Source organism: Arvicola amphibius, chromosome 1 (assembly GCF_903992535.2).
Source record: "Arvicola amphibius chromosome 1, mArvAmp1.2, whole genome shotgun sequence".
NCBI lineage: Eukaryota > Metazoa > Chordata > Mammalia > Rodentia > Cricetidae > Arvicola > Arvicola amphibius.
Genome location: NC_052047.1, coordinates 123,127,872 through 123,147,678, shown reverse-complemented (window position 1 = coordinate 123,147,678; position 19,807 = coordinate 123,127,872). Strand labels below are relative to the sequence as shown.

General features: G+C 41.5%; 1 protein-coding gene across 1 annotated transcript in view; it reads right to left on the bottom strand.

Moving 5' to 3' along the window:
* Positions 1–19,807, bottom strand: part of LOC119825706 (transmembrane protein 180-like) — a 38,305-nt gene that overhangs the window by 16,996 nt on the left and 1,502 nt on the right. The window contains exons 2-4 of the mRNA XM_038346798.1: positions 14,346–14,521; positions 11,841–12,563; positions 2,421–2,575 (exon numbers count right to left, since the gene is read on the bottom strand). Of these exons, the coding sequence (XP_038202726.1) occupies positions 2,421–2,575; positions 11,841–12,563; positions 14,346–14,495 (1,028 nt within the window). The 5' untranslated portion in view covers positions 14,496–14,521. The remainder of the gene's footprint in view (positions 1–2,420; positions 2,576–11,840; positions 12,564–14,345; positions 14,522–19,807) is intronic.

The following is a 19,807-nucleotide window of genomic DNA, read 5'->3' as shown; positions in this document are numbered from 1 at the left end:
CTTTAATCCCAGCACTCAGAAGGTAGAAGCAGGCAGATCTCTGAGTTCCAGAGCAGCCAGGTCTACACAGTGATACCCTATCTTTAAAACAGGGAATGGCTATTGTCAAAAACACAAAACCCAAAAGTCAAGTGTGGGTAATATAGAGAAGGCTCCCACATACTGCAGGTGGGCATGCATATTAGAGAAGCCACTGGGGAGGAGGAGGTCTGAAGGCTCCTCCAAGGCCTGAATTAATGGATGAACAAAGAAGGGAAATATGATATGTATATAATAGAAGATTATTTAATCATAAAGAAGAATGAAATCCTGACCTAATAGCAAAGTGGATAGAACTGCAGAGCACTTGGTTCAGGGAAAAAGGCAGACTCAGAAAGACAAGTACTACTTCTTCTCTCTCGCATAGAAGGGTTAGTTGGTTGGTTAGTTAGTGAGTGAGTTAATTAGTTAGTTTCTTTGAGTAAGCCTTAATGTAGAATAGTGAGGAGTAGCTAAAAAGAAGCTAGACATGGAAAATACACATGCAGATGTACTGGGATATCACACTCAACTCCAGCAATACATGAAACATCCCTTGGTTTGCTTGCTTCTAAGATGGTCTCACACATCTAAGGCTGGCCTTGAACTTACTATGTATACAAGGAAGAGCTTGAACTTCTGATCATCCTGCCTCCACCTCTGAAGTACTGGAATTACAAGTGTGCACACACCTAGATTTTGTATTTGTTTGTTTGGTTGTTGTTGTTGTTTGTGAGGCAAGGTTTCTCTGTGTAACTGCCCTAGCTGTCCTGGAACTCATTCTTGTAGACCAGGCTGGCCTCGAACTCACAGAGATCTGCCTGCCTCTGCCTCCTGAGTGCTGGGATTAAAAGCGTGCGCCACCACCGCCCAACTCTTGTTTTGTTTTGGTTTTGGATGCCTGGAGTTTTTTCGTCTTGTTTTACTTTTTCTTTTTACACATACGTGTGTAGTATGTATTCATGTAGGTATGTGTGAATAAGCATGTTGTATGCACGAAAGTGTCTTCCTCAAACACTCTCCATTTTTGGTTTGTTTGTTTCCAGACAGGGTTTCTCTGTGTTTCTCTGGCTGTCCTGGAATTCTCTCTGTAGACCAGGCTGGCCACTCTTCATCTTTTTTTTTCCTTTGTTTTTTGTTTTTTCAGGACAGGGTTTCTCTGTGTAGCTTTGAAGCCTGTTCTGGAACTGCTGCGTAGACAGAGTGGCCTTGAACTCACAGAGACTCTCCTGTCTCTGCCTCCTGAGTGCTGAGATTAAAGTGTGCTAAAGTGTGCGCCACCACCACCCGGCTCTCCATCTTTCTTTAAAAAATTATTTGGTTAGTTAGTGTGTATGTGTGTATGCCTGTATATTTGTATGTGTGCCGTGTGTGTGTGTGTGTATAGGAGCCCACAGAAGTCAGAAAAGGACATCAAATCCCCTGGGACTGGAGTTACAGACTGTTGTGAGTCACCATGTGGGTGACAGAAACTAAAAGGAACTGAACCTGGGTCCTCTGCAAGAGCAGTAAGCTCTCTTACTGCTGAGCCATCTCTCCAGCCCTCCATCTTATTTTTTTTTTATTATTTATTTTTTGGTTTTCGAGACAGGGTTTCCCTGTAGTTTCTAGAGCCTGTCCTGGAACTAGCTCTTGTAGACCAGGCTGGCCTCGAACTCAGAGATCCGCCTGCCTCTGCCTCCCGAGTGCTGGGATTAAAGGCATGTGCCACCACCACCCGGCCCTCCATCTTATTTTTGAGACAAAATCTCTTGTTGAACCTAGGTTGACTGACCAGGGATCAATGAGCTTGTTGTCCCTACTCCATGGCCCATTCCCCATGCCCCACTCCCAAGCTCTGGGGTTACAGACACATGCTATTGAGTCTGGCTGACTCTCACACCTCTGAGTAGGGCAGTTTACCAACTGAGCCATCTCATAGTCCCTTGTTGGGGCTTTTTGTTTGGGGGGGGGTTGTTTGTTTGCTTGTTTGTTTGTTGTTGTTGTGTTTTGTTTGTTGGTTAGCTGGTTTTATTTTCTTTTGGTTTTATTTTCTTTTTGAGACAGCGTCTTACTCATAGCCCAGGCTCATCTAGAATTCATGGCAATCCTCCTGCCTCAGCCTCCAGCATGCCAGATTACAGAGGTGAGCCACCTAGCGATTAAACACAGTTTATCTTTGCTACAAATCTACTATATAAAATGTTTTCAAAACACAAGCTGTTAATATTCAAACAATTTCACTGGCAGGTACAGTGCCCTAGCCTACAAATGGGAATTAAACTTCATTCAGATTAAATATGTTAAGCCTGGTGTGGTGGCTCATGTTTATAACTCCAGCTACTCAGATTAAAGATATCTCGATGTTTAGAAGGTTCTGGAAAGCGTAGTATAATGTTGAAATGGTGCTGGCATTTACTTACATGATAACAGTGAGGTAAACAGCCAAGCAGTAATAGTATTCCTGTCCCAAAAGTAACATGGCAATGGCAGCTGCTCCTTCTAGGTAGAAAGAAATTAAGATAATCTTATAGTAACCATATTTCTTCAGCCAGGACTGACCTAGGAGTACCAGGAACTGCAAGGGAAAGAGATTGACACCACATTAAGAAGGAACCCACCCCACCCATTAATTCTGCTTACCTGTGATGACAAAACCTGCCTCTCCTTATGAAAGTAAGTTGTTCTGAATTACAGCATCTGTTACATCACAGCTTAGACTGTCTTGACCGGGGAGGTGTTTATGGGTTTAGTTTGATTTTGAGATGGAGTCTCTCCATGTGGTCCCCTCTGGCCTGGAGTTTACAGTGTAACCCAGGCTAGCCTTGAACTCTCAGTAATCCTCTTGCCTCAGCATCCCAAATGCTGGGATTATAGATGAGTCACTACAATCAGCAGTTAATCCAAATACATAAAAAAATGAAAGGCTAGGGACGTATCTGGGTGCCCAGAAGCACACACACGAAGCTCTGAGTTCCACCCCCAGCACTGCCAGAAAGGGGAAAAGAAGAGGAAAACAACCGTAGGCATTAATGCTGTGTGAATATTAAAGAAACTGCAACTGTTTCCATAAAACATACAACTTCCCAGAAAGTGAAAGGGTCAACCAAACCTAAAACAAATGCAAAGGGGACAGTTGGAGTTAGTTAGAGCCCAGCACTGACTCAAGATAGGTCCTTACTAAGCATCTCATCGTCCACACTGTGAGGTAAATCTGAAATGCCCCTTATCCTGAAATCAGAAGTCGAGGACACAATATCCAGGCATCCTCCCGTTTCTTCTGGTTAAGTGTTATGTATTTGAATCATTCCAACAGATTCACACTAGGAACTTGGGGGTTTTTCCTCTCCCGGTTCTGAAGCTGTTCGTTGTTCTAGACTGAGAAGTCTGCTACATGTACACGCTTGTGCATTCACAAAGATCAGAAGACACTCTTTGTTTTCTACATGAAAAGTGCATTTGTTTAGCCCAGAGAAGTTTCCACTAACCAAACGTACGTACATTGCAGTAGAAGAGGATTTCGAACAATGTAAGTCGAATACAAATGTCCTTTAATAAACAGAAGGTTTCCCCTCCAGCCCACTCTTTGGCTTAGTCCTCTGCTTTCAAGGAACAAGAGCTCATTTTCTAGAGACTGAAGACAGTGGCCCCGTGGTTGACAAGGTCCAAGGCATTTCTCAGAGGGGATGTACATAAAGCACCCAGCGAGCTCCAGGACGCTCCTCTGTGCAATTATAGTCACTCATGTCCAGTTACTGAAATGAAGCTGCTTTGTATCAGTCTCTAATACAGAAATATGCAAGACGTCAGTAAGGCAAGAAATATGACAGAGTGCAAATGTAGTATTTGGAAATCAGAGCCTTACATCTGAATCCCAGCTTTGCCACTTTTAATATCCTGTGTGTTCAAAGACAAGTTACTTCACCCAAGAGACATTTTCTAATGTCTAACTCCTCTCCCCTCCCAACTTTTTAGTCTGTTTTATTGCAGTCTACCACAGAGCAATATCCCTATCATTCCCCTTTCCCTCATTTAGGTTTTATAGTCAATGTATAAGGCATTCAATAATTTCTAGCTATTATTCTTGTGTCCAATATGTAGAGAGACATGGGCCAACGATATTATTACAAAAGCTCATAGTAACAGAGAAGAGAAAGACTATGTCTAAAAGTAAAGCCTTCCACAAGACAGAATTTGGCTTCTCTTTCACATGTCCACCTGAGTAGGAAACTTCACACAGCTTGTCCCACCTACGTGTTGGCAAAGTCACCCACAGAAACCAAAAGCAAACCAGAGCAGGGACGGCAGTGTTCTGGTCTTGGTGTCTTGTCTGAGCTGCTCTTGTGTGCTATCAAGAGCCAGCATCTCCTGAGGGCTCCCTTCATGCTAGTTATCTTTATGCTTGGAGTCATCGGTGTGTCTTCCTTTAGTCAGTCTGCGTAGTGACTGCATTAGACCGGTTCCATTTTTATTTTCATTTTGTAAATGATGATAAGGAGATACAGAGAAACTGAGTAACTTGCTGAGGATCACACAGTTTAAAAAATAGGGGAGCCAAACATGCTCCCTTGGAAGGATTCCAAACTAATCTGCTTCTCCTAGGAAAGAGGGAACAGCTACTGGAGAGAAAGACCACTTGGCATCCTTAGCTGCACCACCCCACACACACATGATTTCAGAAGCTAAGCTGGGTTGGGCCTGGTTAGGACTTGGATGGGAGGAAGACCACTTGCATGCTGGGTTTTTTTTTTTTTTTTTTTTTTTTTGGTTTTTCGAGACAGGGTTTCCCTGTAGTTTCTAGAGCCTGTCCTGCAGCTAGCTCTTGTAGACCAGGCTGGCCTCGAACTCACAGAGATCCGCCTGCCTCTGCCTCCCGAGTGCTGGGATTAAAGGCATGCGCCACCACCGCCCGGCCTGCGTTTTTTTTTAGTATAATTCTTAATCTATAACCCAGACTGGCCTGGAATTCATGCTAATCCTCCTGCTTCAGCCTCATGAGTCACCAAACCTGGATTGTTCCTTCTTTTCTCCTTCATTTATTCAATCTTTTGAAATGAATGTCACTGAGCAGTCAGCCTCAGAAAAGGCAAACAGTGTCACCTCATGACTGTGCCCAATGATTTAAAGGGGTTAAAGTCATTTAGCCAAACAATGACAATTATCATGAGCTAGTAGATAGTTCTCTTAGTCTTATCCTAGCTGTTAGATGTTAAAAGAAATGTGTTCGAAAGATTTCAATGGCCCTCTTCCTTAAGCCCTCACAAGAACATATGAAATACAAAGCTGCTTTAATGTATTCTTCATTTCTAGGTAAATGACAATTGTATAAAATACGATATTAAAAATGACAGTGTTCGGGGCTGGAGAGATGGCTCAGAGGTTAAGAGTATTGCCTGCTCTTTCAAAGGTCCTGAGTTCAATTCCCAGCAACCACACAGTGGCTCACAACCATCTGTAACGGGGTCTGGTGCCCTCTTCTGGCCTGCAGGCATACACACAGACAGAATATTGTATACATAATAAATAAATAAATAAATAAATAAATAAATAAATAAATGTTTTTTTAAAAAATGACAGTGCTCTACCACTATGCAAGGCCCAGGTTCAATCCACAGTACTATGAGAGACAGAAAGAGTCATTTGTTGAACATATATTTGATGAAGGACATATATCCAGAACATACAAAGAATTTATGCAACTCAATAATATGAAAATTAAATAATGCACCAATTAAAATTTTGACAAAATAGTTGTCAAGGTATGGTAGCTCACACTTGTAATCCCAGAACTCTGTAGGCTGAGGCAGGAGGATTGCCACAAGCCTGAGAGCAGTCTGGACTACATAGAAAGTTAAGGGCTGACCAGGGCTATGTGTGAGACTCAAAAACAAATGAAAAACAAACAAAAATTTGAAAAGTAAGCACTTGAGAAGATGCTCAACATCATTATTAATCACACAGAAAATAAAAAATATAATATGTCATGGAATGTCTTCTAGCATAGTTAAAGTGAAAAAGATTCATTATATCAAGAGTCAGTGAGAATACCAAGCAACCAGAACATTTGCACACTACTGACATAATATAAAAGGTGGATGACTGAGTAAAGTGCCTGGTTACACAAGCATGAGGACCTGAATTTAGATCTGCAGCACCCACATAAAAGCCCAACATGGAAGTGAGTATCAGAAACCCCAGCACTGGACATAGGCAAAAAGAGACAGAGCTTGGAGGCTCACTGGCCACTCAGTCCAGCCAAAATGGCGAACTCTAGCTCGGTAAGAAACCTCACCTCAAATTATAAAGGGGAGAGCAACAGAGGGAAATACCTGAAGTCAGACTCTAGACTCCATGCACACTTAGACAAACACACACACACACACACACACACACACAAATGTAAGACGGTACAACCACTTTGGAAAATCTTTTGAGTATCTTTGTAAAATAAACATATGCTTAAAATGTTAAAATGGAAAGGGGGGGAGAAAGATGAGGAGAAAGCAAAGCTTTGCAGACCCATGCACATCTGGTCCAACCCTAAGTTCCTGGAGCATAGCAGTCACTAGAGACAATAAAAAGGTTAAGGTCATAATGGTACATACTTAAAATCCTAGCACTCAGGGCCAGCTATTCTACCCACAGGTATTTAAAAAAAAAAAAGCTTATGTCCACACCAAATATCTAAACTATACATTTTGATATGTGTATGCACCAGGAAATTGCCACTACAATTTAGGTAGTTAACTTTCCTATGGGGAGCAGGATTCAAATGAGTGTATTTATTATGAATATAGTAAGCAAAAGTAAAACAACAATTTTCAGACAGCAGATCTCCACAATATTCTGTAGTGCATACAAATGTACACTGTAAATAAATACCTTTTAATTTAAAGAGGTTTCTTTGTTTGTTGGTTGGCTTTCTTTTTGTTTTCAAGATAGGGTTTCTCTGTGTAGTCCTGGCTGTCCTCACTATGAAACTCACTATGTAAACCACGTTGGCCTTAAATTCACAGAGATTCATCTGCCTCTGCCTCCCAAATGCCGGGATTAAGGGTGTGTGTCACTACCCCTTCTAAAGAGTTTTGTAAAGTGTATGTAGGGAAAAGGTTACGCCTCGCCCTGAAGCAAGGCAATCTCTGTCCCTGTCAGATTTCAACTGCCTAGTGCTCTCTATCCAGGATATAGATAAAAACTAAGAGGAAGCAAAAGTATAATGGGAATTACCAATATAAAATCACTTCATCGTGTTTAGCAAAGCTCATGTACTTTACTAATTGAAGCCCTTTAGGTCCTCACTAAATAAACATCTGTGTAAATACTGAGTAAGAAATTTAACTAAAACTTGGGAGTTGAAAAACCTGGGCTGGAAACCGTGTCATTAAACACACACATACACACACACACACACACACACACACACACAAATAAATATATTTAAATGGAAGAGGAGACTACAAAACAGTGTTAAATCTTTAAAAATCTAGCTGGGGGACTGGAGAGCTGTCTCAGAGGGCAGGAGCCCTTGCTACTCTTGCAGAGGACCCGAGTTTGAGTCCTAGCACTTACATGTTGGCTCATAATCATCTGTAACTCCAGTTACAAGTGATCTGATACCATCTTCTAGCCTCCACAAGCATTAGACATGCATGTGATATACATATATGCATGCAGGCAAAAATTCATACATGCAAAAATAATTCTTTAAAAAAAATCCATCTGGGCTGACGAGATGGCTCAGTGGTTAGGAGCACTGACTACTCTTCCAGAGGACCCGAGTTCAATTCCCAGAAACCACATGGCAGCTCTCAGGTGTCTATAACTCCAGTTCCAGAGAATCTGACATCGCTATACCAATGCACATGAAATAAAGTTAAATAAAGTTTAAAAAAAAATCCGTCCAGCATATGCCCAAAGGATTGGACTTCCTATCCCACAGTTTGCTCAGCCATGTCCATTGCCATTGTATTCACAATAGGTAAGAAATGGAAACAACCTCAATGTCCTCCAACTAAGGAGGTACATATATACTATGGAATATTATTCAGCAGTAAAGAAAAAGGAAATCATAAAATTTGCAGATAAATGGATGGGATTAGAATAAGTCATATTGAGTGAGGTAACCCAGTCCCAGAAAGACAAACATGACATGTTCTGTCTTATCTGAGGTTCCTAGCTCCAAGTCTTCAGATGTGCATATGTAACCTAGAGTAACTAAAGAAACCAGGAAAGCAGAAGGGGCCATGAACTGGGGTATGAGCAACAGAAAAGGAGTAACAGGGTACAAAAGGGGAACTTAAGGGGGGAAATGGGGAAAGGAGAGGCTTCAATTAAGGAAGGGAAAGGAGATGAATACAGAAGAGGGAGGAAGGCAAAGTAACAGGATTCCTGAAGAAGCCAAAAGACATCATATTATCTATCCAAAATTACAAATAACACTGCAGAGACTGAGACAGGGGGACTGTGTTTCATCCCAACTAATGTCTGTATAGAAATGGGCAGACCAACCCTACAATTCATATAGATGTTCAAGGGACCAGAGTAACTGGAACAATTTTGACTCACCCTTTCTGTGCCATCAAGAAACTGGGAAAATATAAACAATCTATCTGATAACAGATTATACCTAAAATTTTTAAAAATTGCCAGTATAACTCAGTAATAAAAATAGAAGAGCTGGGTGTGGGGTACAGTGTTAATCCCCCACTTGGGATGCAGAGCAAGACAATCTTGAGCTTTAAGTCAGTCTAAGCAATGTAGCAAGACTCCAACTCAATAAAAAAACAAAACTTAGTACTGGAGAAGACGCAGGCCAATGGGGATTGTTGACCAGCCAGTCTACTTGGCAAGTTCCAGGCCGGTAAGAAACCCTGTTTCAAAATAAAGGGTATGTACTTGAGAAGAGACGCTCAAGGTTGTTCTCTGGTCTTCACACACTCTTGTACACATACACAAACATGAATACACACACAAAATAAAATAGAAGATGGACAAAGTGTGGTTTTAAAATATATAATGAACAAAAATTAGATAACAACTTACTTAAAAACTGGGCAAATAAAGATAGCTAAAAATTTTTCCAAAAACACATCATTTCTTTCATAGTCATCAGGGAAATGCAAGCCCAAGCATGACAGAATGTTAGCCATTCTTAAAGATTCCTGTAGGAAAGAAGGCAGATAATAGCACATGTGGGTGAAGTCTGGAAATCCTCCACTATCTCAGAATGTGAAGCACAAGATCCCCATACAGGGCAGCCTGCCTTTCTTTCTTTCCTTTCTTTCTTTCTTTCTTTCTTTCTTTCTTTCTTTTCTTTTCTTTTTTTTTTTTTTTTTTTTTTTTTTGATTTTTCAAGACAGGGTTTCTCTGTAGCTTTGGAGCCTGTGCTGGAATTACCTCTTATGCGTATACCCAGGCCTGCTATCTCTTGCCTTGCAATGATCTGCATGATCGTAAGATTCTACTAGCAAGAGCATTACAAAATACAGCTCTTCTTCAACCTTGAATCTTGAGCAAAATAAACCTTTCCTTCTTCTCTTTTCAGGGCTGGGGATGGGCCCACAGCCTTCCACATGAGAGGCAGGCACACTATCTCAGAGCTGTATCCTCAGTCCTAAAATCTCTTTTCTTTAAAATATATCTGCTGCACTGTTGACAAAAAAACAAAAATCCTGGCTGGGCCAGTAGTTCGTGCCTATAATCCCAGTTCTTGGGAGTCTGGAGAATTGTAGTGATATTGCTGTCACACACCTCTGGGTGTACCTTGGGGCCTGAGAGAAGACTCATCCTAACTGTGGTCAGCAATGAGACCATGGGCTGAACAGCTGACTAGAACAAAACGGGGAAAGAGGAAAGCCAACAGAGCACAGCCATCCCCTCCATCTGCATCCCATCCAGTGAGGTTCAAATCAGCCACCTCCACCACTGTTTCCACTACCGGGCAGTGATTTACTTGGCCCAAGTACATGTGGCCAGGCAAACACAGCCTGGACCCTCTGAAACTATAAAAGAGAAGAAACCTTGACATTGTTTATGTCAGACATTCTGTCATGGTACTAAGAAACATATGCAGAATAAGCTATGCAGAATAGCTTATTCCTTAATCCTGGAAGAGTCTAAATACCAGGTTTTACCTATTATTTAATTGCAAAATAAGAAGAAATCTGTATCATAGGCTAGGTTAAGTCATAGATTTAGAAGACACCATTAGCTTAAGGTAGCAATATGTCAGCGCTCCAAATTGTTAAGAAGGAACACACCATCATCCATAAGGGTCATGGCCGTGGAATTTTAATACTGCTCTGAGTCTCCAGAACTCAGGCTTTTAGACAAGTATTCTGAAACCCTGCTCCATGAATTCTTGGTCAAATTGACCCTTCGGGGTTTTTCTGTTTTGTTTGTTTTAATCAGAGTCAGCGTTTACGAAGAAGTGATGGGGAAGGTGTGAAAAAAAGGATAGTACAGCTGTGGGCCTCTCAAAAGAGTCACACTTAAGTGTCTTGTTGTTGTTGTTGTTGTTGTTGTGTACTTTGTTTTGCTTTACTTTGTTTTGGGTTTTGGTCTTTCTTTGTAGCCAAGGCTAGCCTCAAACATGCAACAGTCCCCCTACTTTAGCCTCCCTAAGTACTAGGATTCCAGGCATAAGCCATCATGCCCAGCTACAGAGAAGAGTCCTAATAATAGCTACCTATAGATGGTTTTGATGGTTTCTGCAGTTATATTGATAATGAGGTTAAAGGTTAAGCATGCTGGGTGTGTCAGCTCATATCTGTAATCCTAAGACTTTACCAAGGCTAAAGTAGGACTGTCATGAGTTTTATTTAGGCCAGCCCAGGCTACAGAGTGATAATGTCTTAAGAAAGAAAGAAAGAAAGAAAGAAAGAAAGAAAGAAAGAAAGAAAGAAAGAAAGAAAGAAAGAAAGAAAGAAAGGAAAGAAGTACAGACTGTTTTAGTGTGTTTACTAAATGAGATTATAGGGTAGTTATTGAGAGGATGGTAGAAAAGAAACATAGGTCAAAGGTTAAAGGGATCCTCAAGCTACATGGGTCATAAGGAAATCTAGGCCTAAACTCTTGACTCCAGATGTGACTCATAATCTTGTTCATAGGGTCGTTGACTCTCAGCCAGCAGAATTTCCCATGTCTTGATTTTCCATATCATTTTTCTGCCCCTTCTAAGATTTATTCCATGAAGACAAAATTTTAAATGCCTGAACAAAGCAAAAACACACACTCACTGGAAGCCATTCACTTCTTCCACAGCTTTGCTGATGCTTAGATTCAAAGCCAAACATTTGAAATGCCGGGCCATAGACATGACTTGACACAAAGCTTAGCCACCTGAGTCCAATCCCTGGCACCCACAAGCTGTAAAGAGAGAAACCACGCCTCTAAACTGTCTTCTGACCTCCACAGACCACCCTGACACACAAATATACACATGCACACAATTGTCTAGGCTTGGTGACTCTCAAAGTTCAAAGCTAGCTAGGTGTACTTAGAAAGTTCCAGGCCAGCCAGGACTATACAATGAGACCCTGTCTCAAAACAAACACATATATCCACACAATAGACAGATAAACATAATTTTAAAAATAGTGGGGTTTTTTTATCATGCTGCTTGGGCCTCACCATGCTTGGCCCTTGCTTGTTTTTTATTTCCTTTTCCCATCATTTCTATAGGATCCTGTACAGCATCTGAGCGCTTGCTCTTATTCAGAGTTTGTTAGTAAATATGTGTCAATTAGTAACACTACTTATTTAGTCAATTTTTTTCTCTCCTCAAACAACTGAGTGTTAATCTTTAGTCCCGCTAGGTAGACACATGGAGAATCTTCACATACCTGAGGGCAGATGAAGCCAGCCCCGTACATGATGCTCCTTGCAGAAGAAGAGAAAACCTCGGCGGGAATGAGGTTATCTGCAAAGATCATCATGAAGTTACTGAAGAAGGTCAAGTGAAAGACTTGAAAGAAATTCATGATGAGGAAAAGGTGGAAGTTCCTCTGAGACAAGATTTGTCTCATCGATGAGATGGTGGAGGTCCACGGCAGTTCCTGCTCACTCTCTGCAAGGAAGGTTTCCTCTGGGTTTCTTTTACATTCAAGAGGTCTCATCTGGAGCATGCCACAGTAAAGGCTGGTAACTGCCAGGAAGGCAGTGATGACAGCAACGACCTGAAAATTGGGCAGGATTTCCATGTTGTGAGAGATGAGGCCGCAGAAGAGGACGCTGGTGGAGCCCAGCAGGGATGCTACCTGGTTAATTTTCATCAGCTTCAGCCTGCTCTCATGCCTGGGGAAAGTCTCTGCAAACAAGCGGCACTGGGCTTGTTGCACCCAGGCGAAGGTGCTGTCAAATGCACACAGGGAGACCACCAAATGAAGTCCATTAAGCCAGTCACCATCTTGATAGTGCTTCCAAGGGAACCAAGGGAGCAGGAAGGCCACTACATGCAAAAAGGCTCCAAATAGGGAACAGTGGTAACTTAGACAGCAATCATACTGAGAGTTCATCCGAAAGTACCCACTTAGGTCATTCAGAACATTCCAGATCATTAAAATTACCTAAAGAGAAAAAAAACACACATAGGATTATTTTGTACAGTTGTTAGCAGTAAGGACTACTTCATTCAAGAGGAGAATGACTCCCGAGGCTGAGCATGGTGGCAGGTGCCTATAATTTTAGCACATGGGAGACTGAAGAAGGAGGATCATTGAGTCAGACCTGCCTGTGCTACAGGGTGACCCAGAGAGCAAAAGGAAGCGAGGGGAGAAGAGGGGAGGCAGGAAACAAGAAGGAATAAATCCCAATCTTTTTGTTTGTTTTTACTAATGAGAAGTATCTAAAGCTGAAAAGTCTTTGTTTTCGGAAACAGTCATTGGCATCAAGGATGGGGCAGTATGCCACTCAAAAGCCCATGCATTCAGGTATAGTACAAGTGGTGACATGTATTATTTTATCAAATCCTTTTTTAAAAAAACTATAACCTTCTGAGATGGGCATTGTTATTCCTCCCATCTAATTACAAACTTAGATGCTTTGGACAGAGAAAATAAGCAATTCATCTAGCTAACTGAACAGAGCAACTTTTTGGAACCAAAGCAGTGAACACAGAGTATGTCTTCCACTGTGGCACACAGGGCCATATTTCCTCATGAAATTCAGGCCCTTCTTCTTGTTAAAAATTTTTATCTATTTATTTTATTTTATGTCTATGAACGTTTTGTCTACATGTATATTTGTGTACCATGTGCTTGTCTAGTACCCATGGAGGCCAGAAGAGCATCAGATCCCTTGGAATTGGAGTCACAGATGGTTGTGAGCCACCATGTGGATGCTGAGAACTGAACCCAGGTTTTCTAGAGGAGCAAAAAGTGTTCTAAATCAATGAGCCATTTCTCTACTCCTCCAAGACATCATTTTGCATATCTACATTTAAAAAGTTAAGATAACAATAATAATAAATCAATTCAAAATCAACATACTGAATATTTAGTTCTGTAATAAGCAACATCATAAAGCACAAGGGAAAATGTAAAAACATATCTATTCATTCAGTTCATGTACGATAAGTTAAAATACAATTTGTTGATAACATCAAGCTTTTCAAGGTAAAGCTTGCTATACTAGGTAGTTTTGCTGTGTTAGGTAATTTTATGTTAACTTGGTACAAGTTGGGGTCATCTGAGAGGAAGAAACCTCAATTGGGAGAATGCTCTCATAAGACTGGGCTGCAGGCAAGACTGCAGGGCATTTTTTAATTAGGATTGATGTGGAAGGGCCCTGTCCCTGTTGGTAAGGATACCCCTGAGCAAGTGGTCCTATAAGAAGGCAGGCTGAGGAAGCCATGGGGAGCAAGCCAGTTAGAGGCACTCCTCTATGGCCTCTGTATCAGCTCCTGTTCCAGGTTTCTGCCCTGTTTGAGTTCCTGCTCTGACTTCCTTCAGTGATGGAGGAAGTGTAAGCCAAACCTTTTCTTCCCCAACTTGTTTTTGGTCATGGTGTTTTATCACAGCAATAGAAACCATGACTAAGACAGTATCTCTTCCTTCCCTCTCTCCTCTCCTCTCCCAACCCATCCCCTTTGCCTTTCTCTTTCCCCTCCCTCCCTCTCTTTTTGAGATAGGATCCCTCTATATAGCCTGGACCAGTCTTGAATTCTCAACAATCTTCCTGCCTCAGTTTCTTAAGTACTGAGATTACAGGTTTGCATACCCTAGCACACACATTTTTCTTGATAACTCTTGCAGGTATATACAGAATCCACTCTTCGGTAAAAACAGTAGGATAGCTCTATAAGGAAGAAAATTCTGTCCTACATTTAAGGAATAAAAATTGCATCCCACCTGGGATTGATAGAAGGCCAACTCTGAAATCTTGTACAGTTCCAAGAAAAGTTTCACACAGTAGAAACGGAAAAAAGAACTTAACATTTCAGTCCCTAGTGTAATCAGAGAGTACGCCCAGGCTGTGGAATTGATATTCCAAAGTGTCATTTTCCATGCAGAGGAAGTTTTCCTCCCTGAAGAAAAAAAAAAAAAGGTTAGAATTTAGAATTCATTATTTACATACAGTAGTTGATCGGCAATAAAATTCCAATAACGTTAGTAATTTTAGTTAAAATTCAAAAATACTTGCTGTAAATATCACCAGATTTCTTTATTTTATTCTTACTCAACATTTTGAGATGTTGCACGAGCCCCAATTTGCATAAATCACAACTCTAGTTATGTTTGTGTGCATACGCAGAGACCATATGTCAACATCGAGGATCTTCTGCTATTGCCTTTCACTTTATTTTTCTGAGCCAGAGTCTTTCACTGAGCCAGGATCTCACCTACTCAAGCAAGGCTAGTGACCAGAAAAGACCCAGGGATCCTCCTGCCTCTGCATCCCCAGAGCTAGGATCACAGGCATGCGCCAACACACCCGACTCTTGTTTTCTCACATGGACGCTAAGGCTTGAACTGAACTCCTCATGCTTGCACAGTTGGCACTTTAACAACTGAGCCATCTCCCCGGTCTCTACTTAGACTTTCATGTGTCTTCTAAATTATAAAGTTTGATTTAGGCAAGGATTTAGACAGGCTTATCTGGTGGTCAAGGAGATAGAGTTCTGCATCAACCTCCCTAGTTGAAAAGGAGGAACAGAAAATGAATAGCGAGATGACAGCTAGAATCAGAGGAGGAATAGCAGGCCCTTATCTGTGATAAGCTGCTCATTCCCCGGCACACACTTGTAGTGCAATCACTGTGTGACGTTCTCTTGATGGACTATGTAGTTTGTGTCATGGGATAGTTGTATGTTGTGAAGATGCGTTGCTGTGAGTGGTGTAATAAAAAGTTGACCGGCCAATAGCTAGGCAGGAGAGATAAGCCTGACTCCAGGCAGACAATGAGGAGAGAAAGAAAGGCAGAGTCACCAGTCAGACACGGAGGAAGCAGGATGGGCAGGACAGAGTAAAGGTAATCAAGCCTTGTAAAAGAATGTAGATTAAAAGATACGGGATAATTTAAGTTATAAGAACTAGTTAGGAACAAGCCTAAGCTAAGGCCGAGCTTTCATAATTAATAAGCTTCCGTGTCATTATTTGTGAGCTGGCAGCCCAAAGAAAAATCTGTCTAAGGCTTTGATCCAAAACCATACCTAAAAGGAACCAGAAATAACATATTCTAATCTGGGTGGTAGTGGCGCACGCCTTTAATCCCAGCATTTGGGAGGCTGAGACAGGCGGATTCTCTGAGTTCAAGGTTAGCCTGGTATACAAAGTGAATTCAAGGACAACCAGGACTGTTACACAGAGAAACCCTGTCTCAAAAAGAAAAAAAAAAATGAAACAACTTGTTCTTGTTCTAATTTAGATGTCGCTCTTAAATATAGCCTATCAACTTATCTTTTGATCTGTACAACTGGAAAATTGGGATATTTAGCTTTTTTTGTTTTGTTTTCCTAGACAAGGTCTCATTAGCTCACAGGCTGACCTCAGACTTGCTGTGTAGCAGAGGCTGGCCCTGAACTGCCTCCACCTTCCAGATTGTGTGGCGCTGGGGATCAAGTCCAAGGTCTCATGTCTGCTAGGCAAGCATAGCAGCACCAACTGAGCTACATCTCCAGCTCAGATTAACTTTTTAAAACTTGATTTATTGATTATATATTTAAGATAATGCTCAGGCTGGCTTGGAATTATAAATCTTCCTGCCTCATCTTCCTGCATGCTGGAGTTAGAGGGGTATCCTATTGCACCCCACCTCATCTTCCTGCATGCTGGAGTTAGAGGGGTGTCCTATTGCACCCCACTGATCTTCATTATCCTTGGCTTACTAGGCAATTTCACCAGCTCTCTATAGACTTGCTGACCTGGGGAAGAGATGGATTTCCACATAACCTGAGGCTGTGACTTGATTGAATAGTCTTTGGGCTTCTATTTTAATCTTAGAGGATCAGGAGCAACATTGTAGATCAGTCTACAATGCCCAATTTGTTAGAAGACAACAGGCAAATTTGGAAGGGAACTGGCATCACAGATGACAAAATTATTGGTTCCCCCCAAACACAGAGAAAACCAAAACTGATAAAAGTTGGGCATGGTGGTGCAGACTTGTAACCCCATCATCACTCTGGAGGGTTGAGGTAGGAGGTTCAAAGAAGTGAATTTAGGACCAGCCTCGCTAGGTTCTGTAAAAATTTGTGTCAATCTGCCCCTTCAATGATTGTCTTCCAATCCTTACGTCTGGTAGACCTAGACCCAAGAAGTAGTTTAATTATATGCACCAACGAGCTTCAGAGTTACCAAATAGGGCTATTAAACTGGGCATGCTAGTGCATACCTGTAATCCTAGCACTCTGGGGCTGAGGAAGGAAGATCATGAGTTTAGAGCCAGCCTGGGCTAAACCTTGAGGCCTTGTCTCACAGATAGAAACTAACAAAAAGCACTACTAAATCCATATGAAACACTATCAGTTGATTAATAATGCTATGCTCAGCCTGCAGCTCGTTGGAAGAGCGCCTGTGTAACATGAGGATGATCCTGGGTACAATCTCCAGTACTGCAATAACAGCAATGACAATGTTTATCAGTGTGTATCTGGGGTTTTTGTTTGTTTGATTGGTTGGTTTGGTTTGGTTTTTGTTTTTTCGAGACGGGGTTTCCCTGTGTAGCCCTGGCCATCCTGGAACTCACTCTGTAGACCAGGCTGGCCTTGAACCTGGAGATCTGCCTGCCTCTGCCATCCAACTGCTGGTATTAAAGATGTTTGCCACCACCTCCTGGTTGTGTGTTTCTGTTTTTAGTTATGGGGGTGGGTGGAGCTGGTATGTGCATATGAGCGTAGGTGCCTGTGGAGGACTTAGCTGTCAGATCAACCGGAGTAGCAGTTAGCCAATGTAATTGTATCTTTTAAATACACTAAGATGTTTCTTAATGATAAAATATACAAATATGTTTTTCATTTCATCATTATGCAGTTCTGAAGGCTTAAGGAATCCAAGTACTACAGTATCACAAGGGAAGCCAACATTTTTGGCTTTAAAAGGTAATTCTCAAACTAGAAAATCTGGAAGAACTGGTGAAGGCTTCACTCTAGGGATTTACTTTTGGTGTAAGCTCAACTGAAAACTGAGGCTAGAGGTCACCTTGTTACTTAGTCCAAAAAAAAAAAAAAAAAAAAAAAAAAAAAAAGGGTGGACGGAGTTGGTAGAGCCCAAAGCCAAGAGACAAATTTAGCCCATGGAAATCTAAGCATGTTTTTCTTATTTCAGGCTCTCTAGCACAAGCACTCTGTGCCTTTCTGAACTGTTCTTCTATTATTAAGCCTGAAGGAAGACATTCACGGACCTCAATTTTTTAATATTTATTTATTATGTATACAATATTATGTCTGTGTGTATGCCTGCAGGCCAGAAGACGGCACCAGACCCCATTACAGATGGTTGTGAGCCACCATGTGGTGCTGGGAATTGAACTCAGGACCTTTGGAAGAGCAGGCAATGCTCTTAACCTCTGAGCCATCTCTCCAGCCCCACGGACCTCAATTTTTGAAAAGTATCATAAGTATCAAAAGAACTTTTCAAAGAACATCCAGCCTGTCTGAAGTGAAGAATACAAAGTTTTAATAGCATTATAGAAAAACTCTGAACTCTTTACTTATAAATATTGAGGAAAAACATCATCTTTAATTCACACATACACAAATCACATCAATATTTCCCTTTCAATTATATCTAGTCATGCTTTATTTCAGTATCAAACTGGAAATCACTTCTCATCTTTTAAAAGCTGCTATTACTTTCTAACACTCCCTTAATGTGATTTTACTATATGATGCGGAGTGCTTCATCTTTACAGCCAAGAACAAAGGATTCCAGAAGCCAACTTGTCTTTACTACAAAGTGTTTCTTTTTTTTTTTTTTTTTTTTTTTTTTTGGTTTTTCGAGACAGGGTTTCTCTGTAGCTTTGGAGCCTGTCCTGGAACTAGCTCTTGTAGACCAGGCTGGTCTCGAACTCACAGAGATCCGCCTGCCTCTGCCTCCCGAGTGTTGGGATTAAAGGCATGCGCCACCACCGCCCGGCTACAAAGTGTTTCTACAGAAGAGATTAGAAGCATCAGGATGCAGTCATGGTAAGGTTGAACGAGCACACTGTACACTGGCAAATTATTAAGTAAACTCCGAAACCTTCTGTTTAGCATCAACTTGCATAGTTATTCACTAACCCTCTTGTAGGCCAAGTGATATAACTGCAGATGCTATTTATGATTGCCTCGTGGAAACCCTTGTAAGACAGAGTTTTTAGCTCCAAGGGCTTTTCTCAATACACTTTTTGTTCAGGATTTTGCAGAACACACACACAGGTGGTCTCTGAAAACAGCACCCCTAAAAGTGAACCCACAGAGCCACCCCAAAATAAAGTCCGTAGGATTTGTTACTTATTTTTTTTTTTCGAGACAGGGTTTCTCTGTGGCTTTGGAGCCTGTCCTGGAACTAGCTCTTGTAGACCAGGCTGGCCTCGAACTCACAGAGATCCGCCTGCCTCTGCCTCCCGAGTGCTGGGATTAAAGGCGAGCGTCACCACTGCCGGGCTGTTCCTTATTTCTTCTAAAAATTGTTAAAGAACATTCTAATACACCCCCAAATTTGGAAATGGTATGTGTTTGTCCTGGAGAAGACAGCCACCACATGGTCTTCCAGATCAGTGACGGAGGTCATTTGCATAACTCCGGGCCTTCAGCTTCCACAGATCTGCAAGCCCTAAACGGATATTTCTTTCTCTCCACAGGGTTCTGTCTGATTATGATAATTGGTTCTACACTGTCTCGTTTTGTGTCTGGACTGATATACTGAAATTTCTGGAATCAGAGGCTTTACAGGAGACCTAGTTTTCTGGTTTAGAAACATAGCAATAAAAAGCAGACCAGTGACATCTTGCCTTTTAGTGTGCTTGTACTGAGAAGGGATTTGTGAGTCTACCATTTCTGTTAATATTACTACTTGCTTAAGATTATACTCATTTACTTATTGTGTTAGGAAAGAGTGTGTGTCACAATATTTATGTGGAGGTCAGAAGACAACTTGCAGGAGTCAGTTCTTACCTTGCACCATGTGGGCTCCTGGTATCAGACTCAGCTTGTCAGGCAGGGAAGCAGGCACCTTTACCCACTGAGCTATCCGCCTGCTCTGTTTTGTTTGTTGTTTTGTTTTCTGAGACCAGGTCTTGTTATGTAGTACAGGCTGGTATCAAACTTATAACCCTCCTGTCTATACATTCCCATTTCTTATTTCTTTATATCACCATGGACTCATCATTAACA